General features: G+C 38.0%; 2 protein-coding genes across 2 annotated transcripts; both read right to left on the minus strand.

The window, feature by feature from the left end:
- Positions 1-805: 805 nt before the first annotated feature.
- Positions 806-1,291, minus strand: LOC141649910 (agamous-like MADS-box protein AGL62). Its single transcript, XM_074458578.1, has one exon. The coding sequence runs from the start codon at positions 1,289-1,291 to the stop codon at positions 806-808; it is 486 nt and encodes a 161-aa protein (XP_074314679.1).
- A 14,355-nt stretch (positions 1,292-15,646) lies between these two features.
- Positions 15,647-16,282, minus strand: LOC141649911 (agamous-like MADS-box protein AGL62). The gene has a single exon (XM_074458579.1). It carries the CDS (start codon positions 16,280-16,282, stop codon positions 15,647-15,649), a length of 636 nt encoding a protein of 211 aa, XP_074314680.1.
- Between the last annotated feature and the right edge of the window lie 9,912 nt (positions 16,283-26,194).

Here is a 26,194-nt window from a genome sequence, read left to right on the forward strand (position 1 = left end):
CCTCTCTGTTAGACTTTAGCATTTGTGGTTGAAATCAAATCTCATGAAATCGGTCTAGACGGCGTGTAGCTTAGTACTTAGTATTAGATAGTTTTACTAAGACTAGAAATTAAAACAGGATTATATAGGAGAAATGAAAATTACAAATTACTAAAAAAAATAAAATTTAAAAGTACAACAAACTAGTTCATCCCTGGATCAAATCCGGGATCAAAACCAAACCCGTCTTGAGAATTGAAAGGAGGAAATGAAGGATTTGAGCTGCCCTCACCTATTGACAAGTTTCTGAAAGTCTGGTAATCACCTGGTATAGGGTTGTTTCCCATGTACCCGCCTTGAGGATTTAAGGGAGGGGCCGAAATTAACAAGTTTTGGAATGTCTGGTAATCACCTGGTATAGGGTCGCTTCCCGTGTACCTGCCTTGAGGATTGATGGGAGGAGCTGGAGAATTTGAGCTTCCCTCGCCTGTTAACAAGCTTGTGAATGTCTGTCCTCGTATAGGGTTCCATCCCATGTCTGCTAGCATGTTATTTTGGCCGTCTAATGAGCCCGGGATAAGGTTAGTAGGCTCTTGAAAAGATGGTTGTATGTTTGAATTAGTGAATCCCGCATTCATGAGATTAATCATGGGAGTCGGGATCATTGCCATGGGAGTGATAAGAGATGGGTCTCCGAAAGTCGGAGGGGTGTGGCCGTGGACAAGGGTGGGATTAGGGGTATAATATTGTCCTACCAACAAGTTTTGGCCATGTAATATTGATGGCCTGGGATTCGGGGTAAGGTTTAGATTTGGTTGAGCCTGAACTAGATTATGACAATTAGTGTTGCTTGAATTTGTTTAAGCTCTGATAAGGTAAATATTTCAGCCGGACCTAAGAATTTTTGAGCCTCTTCGCTCAATAATTTCCTCTCCTTAAGGAGTTCTTCACCACGCTTCTTTTCAACGTCGATTTGATCCTTCAAGAGTGAAACCTCCTTATTGGATCTCAAGAGAGTCTCATTTTGAAAAGGTTTTGTAGAGACTCGATTATCTTGAGGCAAATTGTTATCCTCAAGCAAGAATCGATTGATAATGGCCTCCACCGAGGGATGGCCAAAAGCAAAGGTCTTCTTCGCAGGGGAGAAAACTATGCATAAAGCTTGCACACCGCAAAGGGTGCACAACTCGCTCGCTTTCTTAAACACGCCACCCCGACGCTTAGAGAATGTAACCAACCTATTGCTCTTCTTTTCCATGCGTTTCAAGGCGACCTTTTGTCTTCCTCTACTTTTCCTAGCAAGAGTGGCCATGGTTAACTTGATTTTTTTTTAATTATTTTTTTTTTTGACAATTATTTAGAAGTTTTAATGAGTAATAGAATGTTTTTTTTCTTTTTTTTTTGGCAAGAGAGAAGAGTAATTGTCTTAGTTATATACAAGACTTGGGCTGTATTTATATAGAATAAAATGAAAATTTGAAAATTTCGAGATAATTTTGTTAATTTTTTAGACTGGAAAATGTAGGTTATTCTTTGGTGTACACCCTAATTTTTTACCTAGTTTATTCTTTTGTATTATTTTCCTTATTATGATTTAAAGTTTTTTCGGGATATTTTCGTTAATTAGTTGTTACGGTAATAACACGTATTCGTGACGGGTGTAGGCTTTCACATATATAGGTTTTTGAGTAACAACAGCTACTTCTATTTACAAACAAATACTTCTAAATGTGGTTATTAAACCCAAAAAATGTCAACGGTGTAGCTAACTTTTATGTTTTAACAGTCTAGACTCTTATTATATTGACATTTACTAATAAATAATAGCTTTCATAAGAGATAGTCTCTTATTAAGTTATTTACAAATAAATCATAGGATTCTGACTCCATTATTCACATAAGGAAAAAAATGGTTCCAATTTGATATTATAATTGAAAAAAATCTTTGCGATTTTTAACTAAACTTATATTCCGTATTTTCAATATTCGTGTTAGATATACATTTCATCTTCTAGTTTCACCTACGCAAAAACTTGAACTCTTAAGGATATTAATCACTCTGGACTATTGGATCCTTATTGTTCTTAATTTTTGATACTTTGTACTTCGTACTAAATTTGTTAAAGAGATGATTTTGCATGAATTAATACACTCATGTCGATAACTTGCTATCGAACCATGCATGTTCGTTTCATGAAAAAAAAAATCTTAAAAGTGCACGGTAGGCGGTAGCACCCAACGAACCTTGCTAATTTGTGGCATAGGCGGGAGAGTTGTAAATTTCAACGTAGTAATACACTCACGTCGTTAACTTGTGGACTTGGTAGGCCAGGCACGGAGTTAGCCGTGGACCTGCAAACCCACGCGTGGCGTGAGGTAGTCGGGTTGTGTACGCGTACGACGTGGGGTTAGTGTGTAGGTTCCTTTGTTGTTGCTTTTTATGTTGCAGGTGTTGTGGATAATATGTTTAGTATTGTTCCCTCCAAAAAAAAAATATATTTAGTATTGTTTTGTTATTCCTACCCGGCTTTTTGGTTGACATGTTTGTGTCTTGTGTCAATTGTAAACCAACTTTTTACTATCGGTGACCTAATACGATCCATTTGATGATTTCTGATCGAATGGGGAGTAGATAAAATTACTTAGTTAATCAGACTTAACATTTAAATGTTTAATTTATATTGTATTAGTCTTACATTTATTTAAGACAGGTTGAATTGTAATAAATGCCACTTAAGTTATTACTTAAGTTATTTACTTTAAGTACCTTTATATTGTTATCATTGTTATTTACTACCTCGGGCAACCAAGATGATAACAATTATATTTATCTGGGAATACCTTGCTAAAGACTCCTGGATAAATGGGGTTGTTACAGTCCGAGATTCGTTTATCGCGTACCAGCACCTTCAAATAAATGTCCTCTGTTACTTCCCGAAATTAGTGTGGTTGCTTTATCTGACCGGATGAACCATCCGTAGGATTTACATACATGTTATTTCCGACCCTGAAATCCCGAAAAAACTGTATTATATACACATAAATTGGAGCCATTTAAGAGGTCGTACCGGGTCATGTTTATTTTTCTACCACGTGTCTGGGCAATTCATGAGTTACCGTATTCGTTTTTCAGTCTTAAACAACAAGTATTGATCTATTTTTAAGGAATACCCGATTTTCGTCCGAGACTCGTTTATCGTGTACCCGCACCCTCAAATGTCCTCTATTGCTTCTCAAAATTTATGTAGTTGCTTTATCTGACCCGAGAAATCATCCCTTACGGACATTTTTGTTCCGGGAACCTAAAATCCCGAAAACCGTGTATTATACACTAAAATTTGATCCGTTTGGAAGTCATAACGGGTAATGCTTATTTTCCACCAAGTTTTACTACCATGTGTTAGGGGCCGTTTCATGAGTTACCGTATTTGATTTTAAACCCTAATTAAGAAATATTCATCTATTTTTAAGAAATACCCGATTTTCGTCCGAGACTGGTTTACCGCGTACCGGTTCCCTCAAATGTCCTCTGTTGCTTCTCAAATGTTGTGTGCCTACTTTATTTGACCTAAGGAACCGTCCGTATGATTTACAGACATTTTTGTTTCATGATCCTGAAATCCCAAAAACCGTGTATTATAGATTTAAATTTGAGCCATTTGAAAGTCGTAACAGGTCATGTTTTGTTACCTCCCAAATTTTCTATCACGTGTCAGGAGTCGTTTCATGAGTTAACGTATTCGATTTCATCTCTAAATAACAAGTATTCATCTATTTTAATTAAAGAGTTTCCGATTTTCGTCCGAGACTCGTTTATCATGTACCGACACCCTCAAATGTCTTCTGTTACTTTTCAAAATTTGTGGGGATGCTTTATCTGACATGAGAAAACTATCCGTATGATTTACGAACATTTTTTTTTCTGGATCCCTGAATTCCCGAAAGCCGTGTTTTATAAACATAAATTTGAGTCGTTTTGTAGTCGTACCTAGACCTGGCAAACGGATCAACCGGTTCGGGTTTGGGTCGCGCCAGTTTGGGTCGGCTCAAGTCAGTTTAGGTCTTCCAGTGATTTTGGGTTAATTCGGGTCGGGCAAGGTCATTTCGGTTTTCTGGTCTGTTTCAGGTTTGTTGGCCGGGTCGATTTCTCGTCAAGCGGGTCTGGTAATTTCGTGTATGGTCATTTTCGGGTCAATGATTAGGAGAGGAAAAGTGATTTGAAGTCATTAAGGTTCAATTAGACTTTTTTTTTGTTGGGTCATTTTCGGGTTGGATGGTTTTAGATCGGGTCACTTTTGGGTTGGGTCAGTTACGGTTTAATGAAGCTCGAATCATGTACGGGTCAAGTCGGGTCAATTCTGGTTTTCGAGTTACATTCTGGTGATGTAGTTCGGGTCAATTTCGGATCTCGAGTCAGCCATTATGAGCAGGGTCAATCGAGTCGGGTCGCTTTTGCCAGGCCTAGTCGTAACCGTTATGTTTCTTTTTTCTCCTAACTTTCTACCACGTGTTGGAGGTTGATTTATGAGCTATCGTATTCGATTTCAGTCTTAAATAACAAGTATTTATCTATTTTTAAGGAGTACCCATTTTTCATGAGAGACTAGTTTACCGGCACCCTCAAATGTCCTCTGTTGTTTTTAAAAATTTGTGTGGCTACTTTATCCGAAATGATGAACCGCCCATATGATTAAAGACATTTTTCGTTATGGGACCCTGAAATCCAGAAAATCGTGTATTAGTGGTATCTAGACCTGGCAAAACGGGTCAACGGGTCGGGTTCGGGTCGGGCCAATTCGGGTCGGGTCAATTCGGGTTTCTCGTTGAGTTCGGGTTAATTCGGGTCGGGACGGGTCTTTTCGGGTTTCGGGTCTATTTCGGGTTTGTTGTCGGGTCTGTTTCGGGTCAAGCGGGTCGGGTCATTTTGGGTCGGGTCATTTTCGGGTCAATGAATAATAGAGAAATAGTCATTTCAAGTCTTTTCGGTTCAATTAGAGTATTATTTTATCGGTCATTTTCGGGTTTAGTGGTTCTGGATCGGGTCATTTTCGGGTCGGGCCAGTACGGGTCAAGGAAGCTCGGGTCATGTTCGGGTCGGGTCGGGTCAATTCGGGTTTTCGGGTCACATTCGGGTGATGTAGTTCGGGTCACTTCGGGTCTCGGGTCAGCTTTTTCGGGTCGGGTCAATCGGGTCGGGTTGCTTTTGCCAGGTCTAGTGGTATCAGGTCATGTTTCTTTTTCGCCCAGTTTTGTACCACATGTCTGGGCCTTAGGGGTAGCTTCATAAGTTACCGTATTCGATTTCAACCCTAAATAACAAGTGTTCATCTATTTTTAAGGAGTATCTGATTTTCGCGAGAGACTAGTTTACCGGCACACTAAAATGTCCTATATTGCTTCTCAGAATTTGTGTAACAGTTTTATTTGATCCGAGGAACATTATGGATGATTTACAGATATTATTGTTCCAGGTCCCTGAAATCCCAATAGCTGTGTATTATACATTTAAATTTGAGCGGTTTGGGAGGTCGTACCGGATCATGTTTGTTTTCCTCCCAATTAGTTTACCTCGTGTCAGGGTGTTTTCATGAGTTATCGATTTACCGTATTCAATTTTCAACCTTTATTAAAAAGAATCCATCTAGCTTTAAGTAGACAAGGCAAAATGGGTCAAGGGGTCGGGCCAATTCAAGTCTCTCATTGATTTCGGGTTAATTCGGGTTGGGACGGGTCATTTCGGGTTTCAGATTTGTTGGTCGGGTCTGTTTCGGGTCAAGTAGGTCAGGTCATTTTCGGGTCAATGAATAATAGAGAAATAGCCATTTCAAGTCTTTTCGGTTCAATTAGAATTATATTTTGTCGGGTCATTTTCGGGTTTGGTGGTTTCGATCGGGTCATTTTCGGATCGGGTGAGTTACGGGTGAAAAAAGCTCGGGTCGGGTCGGGTCAATTCGGGTTTTCGGGTCACATTCGGGTGATGTAATTCGGGCCAGTTCAGGTCTCGGGTCAGTCTTTTCTGGTCGGATCAATCGGGTCGGGTTGCTTTGGCCAGGTCTAGTTTTACGGATTACCTGATTTTTGTCCGAACAATTATCACGTACTGGCACCCTCAAATGTGTTCAAATGTTTCTCAAAATTTGTGTGGCTGCTTTATGTGACCCAAGAAACCATCCTTACGATTTACGGAGATTTTTGTTCCGGGACCCTAAAATCTGGAAAACCATGTAATATAAATTATACACTTCAATTTGAGCCGCTTGGATGGTCGTATCGGGTCATGTTTCTTTTTCTCCGAGTTTTTATTCAATGTCTGAGAGGTCGCTTTATGAGTAGACCTGGCAAAATCAACCCGACCGGATTTACCCGACCCGAAAATGTTGACCTGAAACCCGAAATCGATCCGAACTGCCGCACCTGAATGACACCTGAAACCCGAATTAACCCAACCCGACCCAAAATGACTCGAGATTTAATGGACCCGTAACAGATCTGACCCGAAATGCCTGACCTGAAACCACTCAACCCAAAAATGACCCAACAAAATATAACTCTAATTGACCCCAAAAGACTTGAAATGCCTTTTTCTCTCTTAATCATTGACCCGAAAATGACCCGACCCAAAATAACCCGACCCGCTTCATCCGAAACTGACCCGGAATCCAAAATAACCCGGCAAGACCCGATCTAACCCGAAAATTTGAGAAACCCGAAATAGGCCAACTCGAACCCGACCCGTTAACCCAATTTGCAAGGTCTATGAGTTACCATATTCGATTTTAATCCGAATTAAGAAGTATTCATTTTTTTTAATGAATACCTAATTTTCGTCCGAGACTCGTTTATCGCTTATCGACATCCTCCATAGCAAAATTGACCCGACCCCAACAACCGAACTCAAGACCCAAACATGGCCGGATCCGAAGAACCCGACCCGAATGTTTAGTTGCAAATTGATTATTATCCACAAATAACTTAATAATAGCTAACCCGAACCCGAAACGGCCCGACCCGACCCAAATCCGAATGACATGTACTCTACAAACCCGAAATAAACCGACCCAAAATTAACCCGACCTGAAACCGACTCGTTTGACCCGTTTACCAGATCTACTCAAATGACCTCTGTTAATTCTCAAAATTTGTGTGTCTACTTTATATACAGACATTTTGTTTCATTACCCTGAAATCCAGAAAACCGTGTATTATACACTTTAATTTGAGCGGTTTGGGAAGCCGTACCCAGTCTTGTTTTTTTTCCTCCAGTTTTTCTACCACGTGTTTGGGGTCGCTTCATGAGTTAATGTATTCGATTTTCAACCTTAATTAATAAGTATTCATCTAATTTTAAGTCAAGAAAAAATGTTCCACTAGCCGCACTTAAAAGAAAGTTGGAGAAACGATCGATCGATGAGAATTCCGACGACAGTGAAAAATCGAAGCATATTGATGAAAAATTCGCGCTCGATGATGATGCTGCCAGCTTATAAATGGACTCTCTTTCCGCCGAACAAATCTAGCAGATGATCGAAGGGCGTGTCAAGTCTAAATTTGGTGGAATACCAAATGACAATCACATTTACATGAAGCCGTATATAAGACGAGTTGATGAACTCAAAACGCCTCTTGGATATAAGCCACCAAAGTTCCAGCAGTTTAATGGAAAAGGCAATCCAAAGCAGCACATCGCTCAATTCGTTGAAACATCTAGCAACGCGAGTAGAGAGGACGACCTTTTGGTGAAGAAATTCGTTCGTAGTCTCAAAGAAAGGGCGTTCGACTGGTGCGCCGACTTGGGTCATGAATTCCACGACAGTTGGGAACAAATGAAAGCAGAATTTCTCAACAGCTTTTACAGCACCCGTCGCGTGGTTAGCATGGTCGAGTATCTAGTTAACAAGCACCAAGCAAAAAGAAGGAGAGCTCGTCATTGATTTCATAAACCATTGGCGTTCACTAAGCTTAGAATGCAAGGATCGCCTCTCCGAAGTTTCAGCAGTGGAGATGTGCATCCAAGGCATGAACTTGGACTTGGTTTATATTCTTCAAAAAATTAAACCAAGGACATTTCAAGAATTGGCATGCTCGATGGGACAATTTTTGCTCTTCGTCTCCATTCTCCAAGGGTCAAGTTTAGTAGCACGTTTCAGGACAAAGTTGCAACTTACATCAAGTCTCTACAACCAGTCAAATTTTATATATTTTTGTATTTATTTATTATATGACATCTAGGATATTTAGTAATAATTATCAATAATCATTGTGATAATATATTAGATATTTTAAAAATCTTTATATTAAATTGCCCTCTAAGCCAACTACAACTATAAATATAACTATTGGTTTTAGGTTAGGGAGAGCAGATGGATTAAGTCAAATAACTTCGTCTCCCTACTATCATATTGTAGGTAGGATGGAATATGTAAAAAAGAGGACCACATCATCTTTCTACGAGATTAAGTCGATAACACCCTCGCAACACTATCAAAACCTTAAATCCCTTAGAGATGAAAACAAGAGAGTTACGGAAATTTTAACCTTCAATCTTTCAATAATAAAACTCTTATTTTGCGTATTATTTTTGTGCCTATTTATTTATTATTACAGGTTCAATTTTTATGGTTTACATTCGCCTTAAAATCTCTAACTATGAACTAAAAGGATCATGTGGCTGTTGTTTTGCTGTACCCTCTAATTTTTTTTCCTTTTATGTTCTTTTGTATTACTTTCCTTAATATAATTATTTCATTTTTGTATATTTTCATTATTTCGTTGTTAGGATAATAACACGTATTGGTGAAAAATTATACGAGCTCGGGTGTAGGTTGTGTCACTTATATTATTATAGAAGTTGCGAAAATCAAATTTGTAAGTGCATGCGGTTGTTATATATGTCCCGATTTTATATCATGTTTTTTTAGCAACACAATGGTCGCTCCTATTTTCAAACAAAAAGCTTCTAAATGCAGTTATTAAATTAAACGTAAAAAAAAAATGTGGAGATACAACTAACTTTTTTGTTTAAATTGTTAGACTCTTATAATATTGTTGTTTACGAAAATACTAGCTTTTCTAAGAGACCGTTTTTAATTAAGTTAATTAAAAAATAAAATCACTGGATTCTGACAACAATACAATATTCATGTTGAAAATATTGGTTCCGAATTGGCGTTAAAATTGAAAGAAATCATGGCTTCAAGATTCCAAGGGATTATCTATCGGAATTGTGATTTTTAATTAAAATCGCGGCTGTATTGTATGTATATTCCGATTTTCCATTATTCGTCTCAAATATACAAATAATAAATCCATGTTATTTTCCGATTTCACCAACCCAAAATACATGATAGGTAAGAGAGCATGATTGTGATTTTTAACTATAAATGAACATGTACATGAACTCTTAAGGCATACACTTAGTCTCCTTTATGACAAAAGTATTTGTCTTAACTTTATAACAAATGAAATATCATCATACTTAAATATATAAGACAAATCTATTATTTTCTCTTATATATTCTGCTTTTGTCTTATATACTATGTGAACCGTCTTAAAATTAAGACGAATACACTCATCTTAAATAATAATTTGGTATATGGATATTGATGAAATTTGATTTTATTGGATATTTATTGTTTTAAATTTAATACTTAGTTAATTACCAATTAGACCATATTGATATTACGTACACTTTACCCGTGAAAGTGACATCAGCTGTAAGTCATGTGACCCAAGACTAATTCGTGTAATTTATACGATTTGGCAAATGCTAGTTTGTGTATGACACACGAATGGGCCAAGTCGAAATTTTTTCGCTTCTCAATTCATTAAGGGGTTAATTTTTTCCGATTATTTGACTAATTGGCGTTTTTATTCACTGATCAAGGTGGTGGCATACATTTGATGACATAACAACCTTAATTAGGCTTATTTTAAAAGATGATGCGATAGTTTTATTTCCAATGTATTAAAGACGTTAGAATGCGATTTTGGTTCATTAAACAATGTTATATCGTGTTATTGGTTGATTACCGATGTTAAAATGAGACGGCAAACTGATGAAATGTGGTATTTAGTATCAAGGATTGTTAATAAATCGTCTTGGAAAGTTGTGTAGAGCATTCTAGTCAGAAGTAATTTGAGAATGTAACGTTTAGTATCGAAAGAGTTTTTTGCATGATCCTTTTAGTTCATAGTTAGAGATTTTAAGGTGAGTGTAAACCATAAAAATTGAACCTACAATAATAAATAAAGTGGCACAATAATAATACGCAAAACAAGAGTATTATAATTGAAAGATTAAAGGTTAAAATTTCCGTAACTCTCTTGTTTCCATCTTTAAGGGATTTATGGTTTTGAAAGAGTTGCGAGGGTCTTATCGACTTAATCTCGTAGAAAGATGATGTGGTCTTTTTTTACTTATTCCATCCTACCTATAATTTGGTAGTAGGAAGACGAAGTCATTTGACTTAATCCATCTGCTCTCCCAAACCCTAAAATCAATAGTTATATTTACAGTTGTAGCTAGCTTAGAGGGCAATATAAAGATTTTTAAAATATCTAAGATATTATCACAATGATTATTAATAATTATTACTAAATATCCTAGATGTCATATAATAAATAAATAAATAAATATATAAATTTTTGGTGTCTACAAATGCCCCCTCGAAACTGGTTGTAGAGACTTGATGTCGGTTGCAACTTTGTCTCGAAACTTGCTACTAAACTTGACGCTTGGAGAATGGAGATGAAGAGCGACAATTGTCCCACTAAGCGTGCCAATTCTTGATATATTCTTGGTTTAATTCTTGAAGAATATAAACCAAGTCCAAGTTCATGCCTTGGATGCACATCTCCACTGCTGAAACTTCGGAGAGGCGATCCTTGCATTCTAAGCTTAATGCACGCCAATGGTTTATGAAATCAATGACGATCTTTCCTTCTTTTTGCTTGGTGCATGTTAACTAGATACTCGACCATGCTAACCACGCGACGGGCGCTGTAAAAGTGGTTGAGAAATTCTGCTTCCATTTGTTCCCAACTGTCGTTGAGTTCATGACCCAAGTCGGCGCACCAGTCGAACGCCCTTTCTTTGAGACTACGAACGAATTTCTTCACCAAAAGGTCGTCCTCTTTACCCGCGTTGCTAGATGTTTCAACGAATTGAGCGATGTGCTACTTTGGATTGCCTTTTCCATTAAACTGCTGGAACTTTGGTGGCTTATATCCAAAAGGCATTTTGAGTTCATCAACTCGTCTTATATACGGCTTCATGTAAATGTGATTGTCATTTGGTATTCCACCAAATTTAGACTTGACAAGCCCTTCGATCATCTCCTGGATTTGTTCGGCAGAAGGAGAGTCGATTTATAAGCTGGCAGCATCATCATCGTGCGCGATGTTTTCATCATAATACTTCGATTTTGCACTGTCGTCGGAAATCTCGTTTATCGATCATTTCTCCAACTTTCTTTTAAGTGCGACGAGTGGAACATTTTTTCCTTGGCTATCCTTCTGAAGTTCTTCAATGGCCAACTTCATTTTTGCCAATTCTTTCTTCGGTTGAGATTACTCCAATCACCATCACGGAAACGATAATGTTGATTTGCGTCGCCAAGGGCTCTTTACTTGAGTCAATGAGTAGATCACCAAAGTTGTCATCAAGGGCCGTAGATATTTCGTCACCAGATTTGAATGTCACGACCTTTATCTTTTTGGCGGAATTCTCCATTGAAGCCATTGAAACAAACTTTGACGGTTTTTTATATGGAGAAAGAGATGAGCAATAGAGATGGTCCCACTAGGCGTGCGAATTTGTAAACCATAAAAATCGAACCTTCCATAATAAATAAAGAGGCACAAAGCTTTTTATTATTGAAAGATTGAAGGTTACAATTTCCGTAACTATCTTGATTCCATCTCTAAGGGATTTAAGGTTTTGATAGTGTTGCGAGGGTCTTATCGACTAAATCTCATAAGGAGATGATCTTTTTTTGACTTATTTTATCCTGCCTACAATTTTTTAGTAGCAAGACGAAGTCATTTGACTTAATCCATCTGCTCTTTCTAACCCTAAACCAATAGTTATATTTATAGTTGTAGCTGGCTTAGAGGGCAAGATAAAGATTTTAAAAATATCTAAGATATTATCACAATGATTATTGATAATTATCTCCAAATTAAATATCCTAGATGTCATATAATAAATAAATAATAAAATATATAAAACTTCGGTGTCTACAGAGATAATGTAATTGTTAATATATGAGGAGGAACAAATACTTTTATCGATTATTTGTTTGTTTCGGTAAATAATTGTATTCCAAACACATTAAAACAGTACTGTGAAATATAAATTTACATTTTGAGTAATAAAATATCTTGTTTTCACATTTAATTATCCTGATAAGACGTATGTGTGCTTCAAAAACTGAAATTTGAATTTTCAAAGTTGGCACCAAGCCATGAAAGGTAAAAAACTGAATTTCGAGCATTGGCGCGCCAACTCGAAAAATGAATATTCCTCTTGAAAACATGTTTATAATTGAAAGTTTGTCTTGGCGCCAAATCTAATTTTAAAATATTAATATTAGTTTTCATTTTCTATTTTTTAATTGTCATTTTCGCGCACGATTTCATGAATAACATTTTATTTACTTAAAAATTGGATACTTTTGATTTTTTTTTTAAAAGGTCACATATTATTAAACTTATTTTTAAAGTAATTTACAGAAGTAGAGAAAAATGAAAAAAAATTGTTGAAGTGGTTAAAAAATGGAACACGAGGTACAAAAATGACGGGAAAATATTTTTTTTATTTTATTCTTGTCACTACACCAAATAAGACCTTCAATAACGGTCAAACAATGCAATTACCGTTTTTAAATAGAAACACGGGACCGTTATTGTAATACTACGGTTTTATGAGTCTATGGGTACTCTATTGAGTGGGGCTTACTCTGTCGAGTAAGTAGTTTTTAACGCAAAACAGTAGTCTGCCCGTAGGGTACTCGATCGAGTAAGTTGGGTACTCGATCGAGTAGGGGGCACTCGATCGAGTAAGTGCCTTACTCGATCGAGTAAGTGTGTTTTACGGGTTTTTTTTTGACGGGTTTTGCTAATAACGCGAGATTAGTATAAAAGGCTTCTGTCATTTTCTTGAATCACTTTTCACCTCTCTAAACCTTTCAAAAGAAAAAGAAGTTACGTAGTTCTCTCTCGTCGCGTTGTTGGCAAATCCTAATGGCTAGAGTCATCGGATCGTTAAGTTCTTTACGCCGTTGAGACCGTTGTGTTATAGGTAAGATCCTTGTACCATTTTTATATTGTTTCATTGAGTTTGGTTAAAACCCTAATTAGGTAGATTTGGGGATTTTTGGGGTTTTATGATTGTATGATTAAGGTAGTATTTGTATGAATGTATGTGTAGAAAGAGGGTTCGTAGAAGAGAGGTTTTGAGACAGCTGTTGAGATCGTCTGCTTGTGTCTACATTCCAGGTAAGGTTTCCCTACTCAGTATTAGTCACATAATGTGGTTTGTTGTTGATTGTGATTGTTGTAAAGTATCATATTCGTATTGTGACGGTTGTTGGATTTGGTTATTGTTGATTGTTGTTGATTGTATCTGTCTGTGTTCTTCGGGGTACGTCCTTGGCTGAGAGGAGTCACTTGCGGGAGTGGCTTTACGCCCATTATTCGCCTTCTGTGGAACCCGCCACAGAAGGGATGTGCACATTAATGAATTTGGGTTTATCGCTCGACGGAGATGAGCGGGGCTTAGGTGGGAACGGCTGCGGTCCCCCACTGGCGGCGAGGAGTAACCTATTGCGATGGGTACTCTGGCAGGGCTACACACTTTAGTGTGTAGTCAGTATTGAGGAGTTGGTGATGGAGTTCGGGTTGATGTAACGATTGAGCTGTGTTGATTTCAGTCTTATTGTGATTATATAATTGTGTGATTAGTACTGACCCCGTCTTTGTTTTGTAAAACTGTGGTGATCCATTCGGGGATGGTGAGCAGTTGTTGAGCAGGTTTGATATGGTGCTTACGGGCTAGTTGGGACGAGTCGTGACTTGCAGTTAGAAGAGTCTTCTGCTGTTGTCAGACATTGTTGTTTAGTTATTAGACTTTTTTAGAACACGTATTATACTTTTATCAGTTTGGATTTGGACTGTAATCACTTTAACCTTTATACAATTTAAATAATGTTTCGTTATTGTCATTTGATTATCATTGCCTCGGGAAACCGAGATGGTAACATTTCTATACCTGAGTGGTCCTGGTAAGGCACTTGGAGTATGGGGGTGTCATAAAGTGGTATCAGAGAGACGATCCTGAAACCTGTAACCAATGAATCTAATGAACATAGGGAGTCAATTAAAATGAACCCGGAGAAGAAGTTGTAGGAGCTAATGCAAAGGCTTGGGAGACGTCCTAAAGTCGCGAAACTCGCCCTACAATTTTGAACCGGTCACATGGGTTATGAGTCGGGATCGCTATGTGTTTACCTTCTGTGTTGTGTATCTATATAGTAAGGTGTTGTATGAATCGATGGATGCATGCATGTGGAGGATGTGAGATGTGTAGTGAAGAATAATGATGATATGATTATATTTGTCGTTGATTGAATGCATGAATTGCATGATAGTTGGTTTACAATGTGTTTTGAATTGGTTTAAAAGTACATGAGAATGATGAATGATGTGGTGGAAAAAGGAAGTAGTTCATATATGATAATATATGATGAATAATGACGTTGCAGGATGAATGATTTATAATGTGTCTATGATGAATAATGACGTTGCAGGATGAATGATTTATAATGTGTCTATACTAGTAACATGTGATTAGGGGATTTGATATGATTTTACATAATTTTGTTTGCGTAAAGTTATATAATAAGTTCATATAATTGTCTACTGAAAAATCATATGCACTTGTTAGATGGAGAATGTGATTGAACTAGGTGAATTGATTGGAAAAGATGAAGTAGCAATTGCATAAGAATATGAATTTCGTGATTATGAATACACGTTTAGGTGACAAAGTGGATTTGTAATATATAGGAGAAATGGAAATTTCAAATTATTTTAAAAAATAAAATTAAAAAGTACAACAAACTAGTTCATCCCTGGACCAAATCCGGGATAAAAACCAAACCCGTCTTGAGAAATAAAAGGAGGAAAGGAAGGGTTTGAGCTGCCCTCACCCATTAACAAGTTTCTGAAAGTCTGGTAATCACCTGGTATAGGGTTGTTTCCCATGTACCCGCCTTGAGGATTTAAGGGAGGGGTTGAAATTAACAAGTTTTGGAATGTCTGGTAATCACGTGGTATAGGGTCGCTTCCCATGTACCCGCCTTGAGGATTGATGGGAGGAGCGGGAGAATTTGAGCTTCCCTCGCCTGTTAACAAGCTTGTGAATGTATGTCCTCGTATAGGATTATTCCATCCCATGTGTGTTAGCATGTTCTTTTGGCCGTCAAATGAGCCCGAGATAAGGTTAGTAGGTTCTTGAAAAGATGGTGGTATGTTTGAATTAGTGAATCCCGCATTCATGAGATTACTCATGGGAGTCGGGATCATTGCCATGGGAGTGATAAGAGATGGGTCTCCGAAAGTCGGAGGGGTGTGGCCGTGGACAAGGGTAGGATTAGGGGTATAATATTATCCTACCAACATGTTTGGTCGGTTCAAGAATGGATTTTGTTCTAATAAGTTTTGGCTATGTAATATCGATGGCCTTGGGTTCGGGGTAAGGTTCAGATTTGGTTGAGCCTTAACTAGATTATGACCGTGTGTAAGTACATTATTTTTCAAAGCAATTAGTATTGCTTGAATTTGTTTAAGTTCCGATAAGGTAAATGTTTCAGCCGGAGCTAAGAATTTTTGAGCCTCTTCGCTCATTAATCTCCTCTCTTTAAGGAGTTCTTCACCACGCTTCTTTTCAACGTCGATTTGATCCTTGAGGAGTGTCACCTCCTTATTGGATCTCAAGAGAGTCTCATTTTGAAAAGGTTTTGTAGAGACTCCATTATCTTGAGGCAAATTGTTATCCTCAAGCAAGAATCGGTTGATAATGGCCTCCACCGAGGGATCGGATGGCCAAAAGCAAAGGTCTTCTTTGCAGGGGAGAAAACTATGCATAAAGCTTGCACACCGCAAAAGGGTGCACAACTCGCTCGCTTTCTTAAACACGCCTCCCCGACGCTTAGAGAATGTAACCAACCTATTGCTCTTCTTTTCCATGCGTTTCAAGGCGACCTTTTGTCTTCCTCTACTTTTCCTAGCAAGAGTGGCCATGGTTAACTTGATTTTGTTTAATTATATTTTTTTTTGACAATAATTTAGAAGTTTTAATGAGTAATTGAATAGTTTTTTTTTTTTGGTAAGAGAGAAGAGCAATTGTCTTAGTATATACAAGACTTAGGCTCTATTGATTTAGAATAAAATGAAAATTTGTAAATTTCGAGATAATTTTGTTAATTTTTTAGACTAGAAAATGTAGGTTGTTCTTTGGTGTACATCCTAATATTTTACCTAGTTTGTTCTTTTGTATTATTAATTTTCCTTATTATGATTAAAGTTTTTTCGGGATATTTTCGTTAATTAGTTGTTAAGATAATAATACGTATTCGTGACGGGTGTAGGCTTTCAGATGTATGTGTTTTTGATTAACAAAAGCTGCTTCTATTTTCAAACAAATACTTCTAAATGTGGTTATTAAACCAAAAAAATGTGTAGCTAACTTTTATTTTTTAACGTCTAGACTCTTATTATATTGACATTTACAATAAACAATAGCTTTCGTAGGTCTCTTATTAAGTTATTTACAAATAAATAGAATTCCGACTCCATTATTCACATTAGGAAAAAAATGGTTCCAATTTGAGGTTATAATTGAAAAAAATCATTGCGATTTTTAACTAAACTTATATTCCGTATTTTCAATATTCGTGTTAGATATACAAGTAAGGCAAAGTAATAATCTATTTCAACTTCTAGTTTCACCAACGCAAGATACATGATAGGTAAGAGAGCACGATTGTGATTTTAAACTATAAATGATCACATTCTTGAACTCTGAAGGATATTAATCACTCTGGACTATTGGATCCTTATTGTTCTTAATTTTTAATACTTTGTACTTCGTACTAAATTTGTTAAAGAGATGATTTTGCATGAATTAATACACTCATGTCGATAACTTGCTATCGAACCATGTTCGTTTCATGAAAAAAAATAATCTTAAAAGTGCACGGTAGGCGGTAGCACCCAACAAACCTTGCTAATTTGTGGCATAGGCGGGAGAGTTGTAATTTTCAACGTAGTAATACACTCACGTCGTTAACTTGTGGACTTGGTAGGCCAGGCACGGAGTTAGCCGTGGACCTGCAAACCCACGCGTGGCGTGAGGTAGTCGGGTTGTGTACGAGTACGACGTGGGGTTAGTGTGTAGGTTCCGTTGTTGTTGCTTTTTATGTTGCAGGTGTTGTGGATAATATGTTTAGTATTGTTTTGTTATTCCTACTCGGCCTTTTGGTTGACGTGTTTGTGTCTTGTGTCAGTTGTAAACCAACTTTTTTACTATCGGTGACACTGAAATCCCGAAAACCGTGTATTATCGATTTAAATTTGAGCCATTTGAAGGTCGTACCATGTCATGTCTCATTACCTCCCTATTTTTCTATCACGTGTCAGGGGTCGCTTCATGAGTTATCGTATTCGATTTCAGCCCTAAATAACAAGTATTTATCTATTTTTAATGAGTTCCCGATTTTCGTCCGAGACTCGTTTATCATGTACCGGCACCCTCAAATGTCTTCTATTACTTTTCAAAATTTGTGTGGATGCTTTATCTGACCCAGGAAAACCATCTGTATGATTTACGGACATTTTTTTTTCTGGATCCCTGAAATCTCGAAAACCGTGTTTTATAAACATAAATTTGAGTCGTTTTGTAGTCGTACCTAGACCTCGCAAACGGGTCAATCGGGTCGGGTTTGGGCCGCGCCAGTTCGGGTCGGCTCAAGTCAGTTTAGGTCTTTTAGTGATTTTGGGTTAATTCGGGTCAGGTCAGGTCATTTCGGTTTTCTGGTCTATTTCAGGTTTGTTGGCCGGGCCGATTTCTCATCAAGCGGGTCTAGTTATTTCCTGTCTGGTCATTTCAGGTCAATGATTAAGAGAAGAAAAGTCATTTGAAGTCTTTAAGGTTCAATTAGACTTATGTTTTGTTTGGTCATTTTCGGGTTTGGTGGTTTCAGAAGGGTCACTTTTGGATCGGGTTAGTTACAGTTCAATATAGCTCGAATCATGTTCGGATCGAGTCAAGTCCATTCTGGTTTTCGAGTTACATTCAGATGATGTAGTTCGGGTCAATTTCGGGTCTCGGGTCAGCCTTTTCGAGCTGGGTCAATCGAGTCAGGTCGCTTTTGCCAAGCCTAGTCGTACCGGGTTATGTTTCTTTTTTCTCCTAGCTTTCTACCACGTACATGAGGTGGATTTATGAGCTATCGTATTCGATTTCAGTCTTAAATAACAAGTATTTATCTATTTTTAAGGAGTACCCACTTTTCATGAGAGACTAGTTTACCGGCACCCTCAAATGTCCTCTGTTGTTTCTAAAATTTGTGTGGCTACTTTATCTGAACTGAGGAACCGCCCGTATGATTTACATACATTTTCGTTCTGGGACCGTAGAAATCCAGAAAACTGTGTATTAGTGGTATCAGGTTATGTTTTTTTTCCGCCCAGTTTTTGTACCACATGTATGGGTAGCTTCATGAGTTACCGTATTCGATTTCAACCGTAAATAACAAGTGTTCATCTATTTTTAAGGAGTACCCGATTTTCATGAGTGACTAGTTTACCGGCACAATAAAATGTCCTATATTGCTTCTCAAATTTGTGTAACAGTTTTATCTGATCTGAGGAACATTGTGGACAATTTACAGACATTATTATTTTGGGACTCTGAAATCCCGATAACCGTGTATTACAACATTTAAATTTGAAAGGTTTGGGAGGTTGTACCGGGTCATATTTATTTTCTTACCAATTAGTCTACCTCGTGTCAGGGTGTTTTCATGAGTTACCGATTTACCGTATTCAATTTTCAACCTTTATTAAAAAGAATTCATCTAGCTTTAAGTAGACCTGGCAAAACGGGTCAACGGGTTGGGCCAATTTGGGTCGGATCAGTTCAAATTTCTCATTTATTTCGGGTTGATTTGGGTCGGGACACGTCATTATGGGTTCCGGGTCTTTTCGGGTTTGCTGGTCGGGTTTGTTTCGGGTCAAGTGGGTCGGGTCATTTTCGGGTCAATGAATAATAGAGAAATAGAGTTATATCTTGTCGGGTTATTTTCGGGTTTGGTGGTTTCAGATCGGGTCATTTTCGGGTCGGGTGAGTTATGGGTCAAGAAAGCACGGGTCATGTTCGGGTCGGGTCGGGTCAATTTGGGTTTTCGGGTCACATTCGGGTTGTGTACTTCAGGCCAGTTCAGGTCTCGGGTCAGTCTTTTCGGGTCGGGTCGCTTTTGCCAGGTTTAGTTTTAAGGATTACCTAATTTTTGTTCGGAACAATTATCGCGTACCGGCACCCTCAAATGTGTTCAAATGTTTCTCAAAATTTGTGTGGCTGCTTTATGTGATCCGAGAAATCATCCGTACGATTTACGGAAATTTTTGTTCCGGGACCCTAAAATCTGGAAAACCGTGTAATAAAATTATACACTTAAATTTGAGCCTCTTTGTAACACCCCGGTTTATGAAGGAGCCTTTAGCAAGACATTCCCTAATAAACCGGACTGTTACCATCTCGGTTTCCCGAGGTAGTGAATAACAAATTAAACTCCAAGGCAAAAATTATATAATTACTTTAACTTAATCATTACAAAACCTCTTTTACGTCAAATTACAAAGAACTAACATAAATAAAAGTGAAAGTCTTCTAGATGATGATCTAGCTACTAAGTCTTCTGATCCAGTGTCTCACGCCCACCAAGCTCCCGTTCTATCTCTTAAACTGTCAAGTCGCTCGCCAATATTTGGGTCATCACGGTGTTCACGAATACATGTGGGGTCAACCACGAGGTTGAGTAGGGAAAACAATGAAACAACAAAAAAATATGATATGCATGCTCCTCCGTCACCTCCATCTCCATCTCAACTCATATCTCATAACAGTCTCATAACTCATTACCCGGAACGCTTGACCATACCGATCCCCGATAGACTATATATATCGACCGTAGCCGATCTCGCCAACTCGCATTTGAGGACACCAGGGCAAGTCTGCGAGAACCGGTGGGCCTTATCACAACATCATCATCACCACACCACATCACCACAACATCCTCCATCTCCAATGCATGTGAATGCTCAAAAGAAATTAATGCAACACAATATATATATATCATTGAACTGATAAATCTTAAAATCATGCCGGTTACCCGATGTTGTGATATCATACTCAATACGATCAATTCAGTCAATCACCTTCCCGTATATGAATCATAACGTAAATCAACAACCATGAATCAAGTCAACACAATTGCAACAACAACGATAATAAGTCAAGTGTATTTCCCTACCTCAAAGATAGCAGCAGACAGATAAGTAGATGCTCAATAATATTCCACAACAAATTCGCCCTCTGAAAGATAAATAATGATAAATGATTACTTAACTATTCCCGTTCCCAAAATATAAAGTTACTAAAAATAGAACTTCTTAAAATGAAACTTTCCCGATATAGTAGCTTTTCCATTTTAACAAACCCGACTCATAACCCGTTTCTAATTATTTCAAAAGACTCGGGAATAAATTATTTAAATGACTCGGGAATTAAATTAAATAACTAATATGATAAATTAAAAGATTCTAACGATTAAACTATGACAAAATCGTTTCAAAGCTAAAAACAACCGTCGTCAACCACCGTCCCCTTCACCCGCTCTCCCACGCGCCACCTCTCCACCGTGTCAGCCACCAGTCCAAACCCCCACTCTGACCCAGCCACCAACGACCACCCCCACTAGGGTCGACTGTCGCCGGCGAGTCAAACCAGGGCCGTCTTTTGGCCTGGTTCAACACCGAGCCTCACCAACCACCCCCTGTTCTCACCTTACCACCACCGCAGCCAACACCTATCCCCTGCCAAACCACCACAGTCCTGCTCGCCGTCAGCCCACGAACCCAGACACAGTGGCACCGCCGTTTCGACCTCCCCGAAGTCCACGGTGGCGCCACCCCAAACCTACCCATCTAAACTCGCCTGAAAACCCGTATCTTAACCCGTTTGCTACCCCCCGCCGCCGCCCTCTCCCCGCCAATATCACCACCTAAAACCACCCCAACAACCACCACGTCACTCGTCACACACCACCCTATTCCTATACCCCGTCAACAACCACCAGAAACGCCTCTATAAGACACGCAACCACCAACAAAACTGATAGAAATGCGAAAACAGAGGAGGAGGGTTGCTCTTACCTTTTTCTGCCACCACTACCGCCACCAGAGTCGCCTATAAACGTCGACAACCGCCCCTAGCTCTTCCCTGCTGTGCCGTCAACACCCACGACCACACACACTCTCTCTCTCTCTCTCTATGCGTGAAGGCTGAGATTGGTGTTGATCAAGAAGGGAGGCGGGTGAGGGAGTAAGAAATGAGGGAGGCGGGTTGGGGTAGGGTACTATTAGGGTTTAGGGTTAATTGGGCTGGACATGTTATTGGGCCAACTCAAATGGGTCGAGGGCAAATGGGTTAGCTCACATTTCGAATTCCGTAAAAACCCGTCTCAATTAACTTAGATCGATACAACGCGAGTTAAGTAAAATAATTAACGTAATTATCAACTCAACAATTAACCCGACTTAATAGTAATATAAAATGTATAATAACTAATATATAATAATATCCGTTTAATCGATTATATAAAATACGGGGTATTACAGTCTTACCCCCTTAAAATGAACTTCGTCCCGAAGTTCGCTCCCGTACTCAAACATCAGAAGGGTATTGTATATCTTACATACGGACGTCACGCATTTCTAACACAGTTAACACACACTTTTGACACATCAATTAAACATAACAGACACGAAATGTTACACGCTTAGATGGTCGTATCGAGTCATGTTTCTTTTCCTCCTAGTTTTTCTACCATGTGTGAGATGTCGCTTTATTAGTAGACCTGGCAAAATCAACCCGACCGGATTGACCCGCCCCGAAAAGGTTGACCCGAGACCCAAAATCGATCCGAACTGCCGCACCCGAATGACACCCGAAGCCTGAATTAACCCGACCCGAAAATGACCCGAGCTTTCATGGACCCGTAAAAGACCTGACCCGAAATGCCTGACTCGAAACCACTCAACCCGAAAATATAACTCTAATTGACCCCAAAAGACTTAAAATGCCTTTTTCTTTCTTAATCCTTGACCCGAAAATAATCCGACCCAAAATAACCCGACCCGCTTCACCCGAAACAGACCTAAAATAGACCTGGAATCCAAAATGACCCAGCAAGACCCAAGCTAACCCAAAAACTTGAGAAACCTGAAATGGCCCGACCCGAATTATTGGCCCATCTCGAACCCGACCCGTTAACCCGATTTGCTAGGTCTATGAGTTAACGTATTCGATTTTAACCCGAATTAAGAAGTATTCGTTTTTTTTAAGGAATACCAGATATTCGTCCGAGACTCATTTATCGCGTATTGACACCCTCAAATGTAGACTTAGCAAAATTGACCCGACCCCAACACCTGAACTCAAGACACGAACATGACCGGACCCGAAGAACCTGACCTCAATGTTTATTGTTGCAAATTGATTATTATCCACAAATAACTTAATAATAGCTAACCCGAACCTGAAACGACCCGACCCGACCCAAACCCGAATGACCCGTACTCCACAAAGCTGAAATAACCCTACTAGAAATTAACCCGACCTGAAACCGACTCGTTTGACCCGTTTACCAGGTCTACTCAAATGTCTTCTATTACTTCTCAAAATTTGTGTGGTTACTTTATTTACAGACATTTTGTTTCACTATCCTGAAATCCCGAAAACCGTGTATTGTACACTTAAATTTGAGCGGTTTGGGAGGTCATACCGAGTCTTGTTTCTTTTCCTCCAGCTTTTCTATCAAGTGACAGGGGTCATTTCATGAGTTAATGTATTCGATTTTAATTTCAACCTTAATTAAAAAGTATTCATCTAATTTTAAGTCAAGAAAAAAATGTTCCACTTGCCGCACTTAAAAGAAAGTTGGAGAAACGATCGATCGACGAGAATTCCGACAACCGAGAAATATCGAAGCATAATGATGAAAACTTCGCGCTCGATGATGATGCTGCCAGCTTATAAATGGACTCTCTTTCCGCCGAAGAAATCCAGTAGATGATCGAAGGGCTTGTCAAGTCTAAATTTGGTGGAATACCAAATGACAATCACCTTTACATGAAGCCGTATAAAAGACGAGTTGATGAACTCAAAATGCCTCTTGGATATAAGCCACCAAAGTTCCAGCAGTTTAATGGAAAAAGCAATCCAAATCAGCACATCGCTCACTTCGTTGAAACATGTAGCAACGCGTGTACAGAGGACGGCCTTTTGGTGAAGAAATTCGTTCGTAGTCTCAAAGGAATGGCGTTCGACTGGTGCGCCAACTTGGGTGATGAATTCAACGACAGTTGGGAACAAATGGAAGCAGGATTTCTCAACCACTTTTACAGCACCCGTTGCGTGGTTAGCATGGTCGAGTATTTAGTTAAAAAGCACCACGCAAAAAGAAGGAGAGCTCGTCATTGATTTCATAAACCGTTGGCGTGCACTAATTAAGCTTAGAATGCAAGGATCGCCTTTCTGAAGTTTCAGCAGTGGAGATGTGCATCCAAGGCATGAACTTAGACTTGATTTATATTCTTCAAGAAATTAAACCAAGGACATTTCAAGAATCGGTGGGACAATTTTCGCTCTCCATCTCCATTCTCCAAGGGTCAAGTTTAGTAGCAAGTTTCGAGACAAAGTTGCAACCGACATCAAATCTCTACAACCAGTCTCGAGGAGGAATTTGTAGACACCGAAATTTTATACATTTTTGTATTTGTTTATTATATGACATCTTGGATATTTAGTAATAATTATCAATAATCATTATGATAATACCTTAGATATTTTAAAAGTCATTATATTGCCCTCTAAGCCAACTACAACTATAAATATAACTATTTGTTTTAGGTTACGGAGAGCAGATGGATTAAGTCAAATGACTTCGTCTTCCTACTACCAAATTGTAGGTAGGATGGAATAAGTAAAAAAAGACCACATTATCTCTCTACGAGATTATGTCGATAAGACTCTCATAACACTATCAAAACCATAAATCCCTTAGAGATGGAAGCAAGAGAGTTATGGAATTTTAACCTTCAATCTTTCAAACTCTTGTTTTGCCTATTATTTTTGTGCCTCTTTATTTATTATTGCAGGTTCAATTTTTATGGTATACACTCTCCTTAAAATCTCTAACTATGAACTAAAAGGATCATGCACAAAAATTTCGATACTAAACGTTACATTCTCAAACTACTTCTAACTAGAATGCTCTACACAACCTTCCAAGACGAATTATTAACAATCCCCAATACTAAATATGGACAATTCACGTGGTATCCTCGAACTTTGCCATTTTGCACATGGTACCCAACTTTTTAAGTTTGTGTACATTATACTCTTCATGTTTGATTTTCATGCACAACATATCATTTTTGTCGCTTTACAAAAATTCAATTGCGCATAAATCCTAGATCAGAATCCAGAATCGGCCAATTTTTTTCGTTGAATGATTATCTCGTCATAATCTACAATTTGAGAAAAAAAATTGGCGACTGACATTTTATAGGTTTTTTTTAATGAAAATCTCAAATCAAACATATCTTCGATCATAAATTTCCGAATTACCAATTTCGTTTTATCAATTTATAGAACTAGAAGAGTTAATCAATTTGAAAAAAAAAATTATTCAGTTCCGATTTCTGCTCTATAATTTATGCTCAATTGGAAATTTTTAAAACGATAAAAAGGATACATTATGCTTGAAAATCAAATTTCAAGGATATCATGTGCACAAATAAACTTAAACAGTTGGGTACCACATGAAAAATGACAAAGTTCGAGGGTACCACGCGAATTTTCCGTACTAAATACTACATTTCATCAGTTTCCCGTCTCATTGTAACATCGGTAATCAACCAATAACACGATATAACATTGTTTAATGAGCAAAATCGCGTTCTAACGTCTTTAATACATTGGAAATAAAACTATCGCATCATCTTTTAAAATCAACCTTATTAAGGTTGTTATGTCATCAAATGTACGCCACTACATTGATCAGTGTATAAAAACACCAATTAGTAAATTAATCGGAAAAAATTAACCCCATAATGAGTTAAGAAGCGAAAAAATTCCGACTTGGCCCATTCGTGTGGCATACACAAACTAGCATTGGTCAATTCGTATAAATTACACGAATTAGTCTTGGGTCACAGGACTCACAGCTGATGTCACTTTCACGGGTAAAGTGTACGTAATATAAATATGGTCTAATTGGTAATTAACTAAGTATTAAATTTAAAACAATAAAGATCCAATAAAATCCAAATTCATTAATATCCATATTGATATACCAAATTCTTATATAAGGTGAGTGTATTCGTCTTAATTTTACATAGTATATAAGACCAAAGCATAATATATCAGAGAAAATAATAAATTTGTCTTATATATTTAAGTATGATGATACTCCCTCCATACCACACCAATGGTAACATTAACTTTTTCACACTTGTCGAGACACGTTTTGCAACGTGAATATCTTTAGTTACACATTATTAAAAATTATCAAAATTTGATATTCTTATATCATTCATGACGATAAATCAAACAAGATCTCACATGACTATATTTTGGATTATAGATTAAGAATAATATCGAAGATTTCCTACGATTATGAATAGTGTCAAGATTCTCAATGTTACCATTAGTGTGGTATGGAGGGAGTATTTGATTTGTTATAAAATTAAGACGAATATCTTTGTTATAAAGGAGACTAAATGTATGCCTTAAGAGTTCATGTACATATTCATTTATAGTTTAAAATCACAATCATGCTCTCTTACCTATCATGTATTTTTGGTTGG

This window comes from Silene latifolia, chromosome 3 (assembly GCF_048544455.1).
Source record: "Silene latifolia isolate original U9 population chromosome 3, ASM4854445v1, whole genome shotgun sequence".
NCBI lineage: Eukaryota > Viridiplantae > Streptophyta > Magnoliopsida > Caryophyllales > Caryophyllaceae > Silene > Silene latifolia.

Bases quoted from the DNA above. Each gene is read 5' to 3' on its own strand.
- LOC141649910 (XM_074458578.1), bottom strand. From the start codon at position 1,291: ATGGCCACTCTTGCTAGGAAAAGTAGAGGAAGACAAAAGGTCGCCTTG.
- LOC141649911 (XM_074458579.1), bottom strand. From the start codon at position 16,282: ATGGCCACTCTTGCTAGGAAAAGTAGAGGAAGACAAAAGGTCGCCTTG.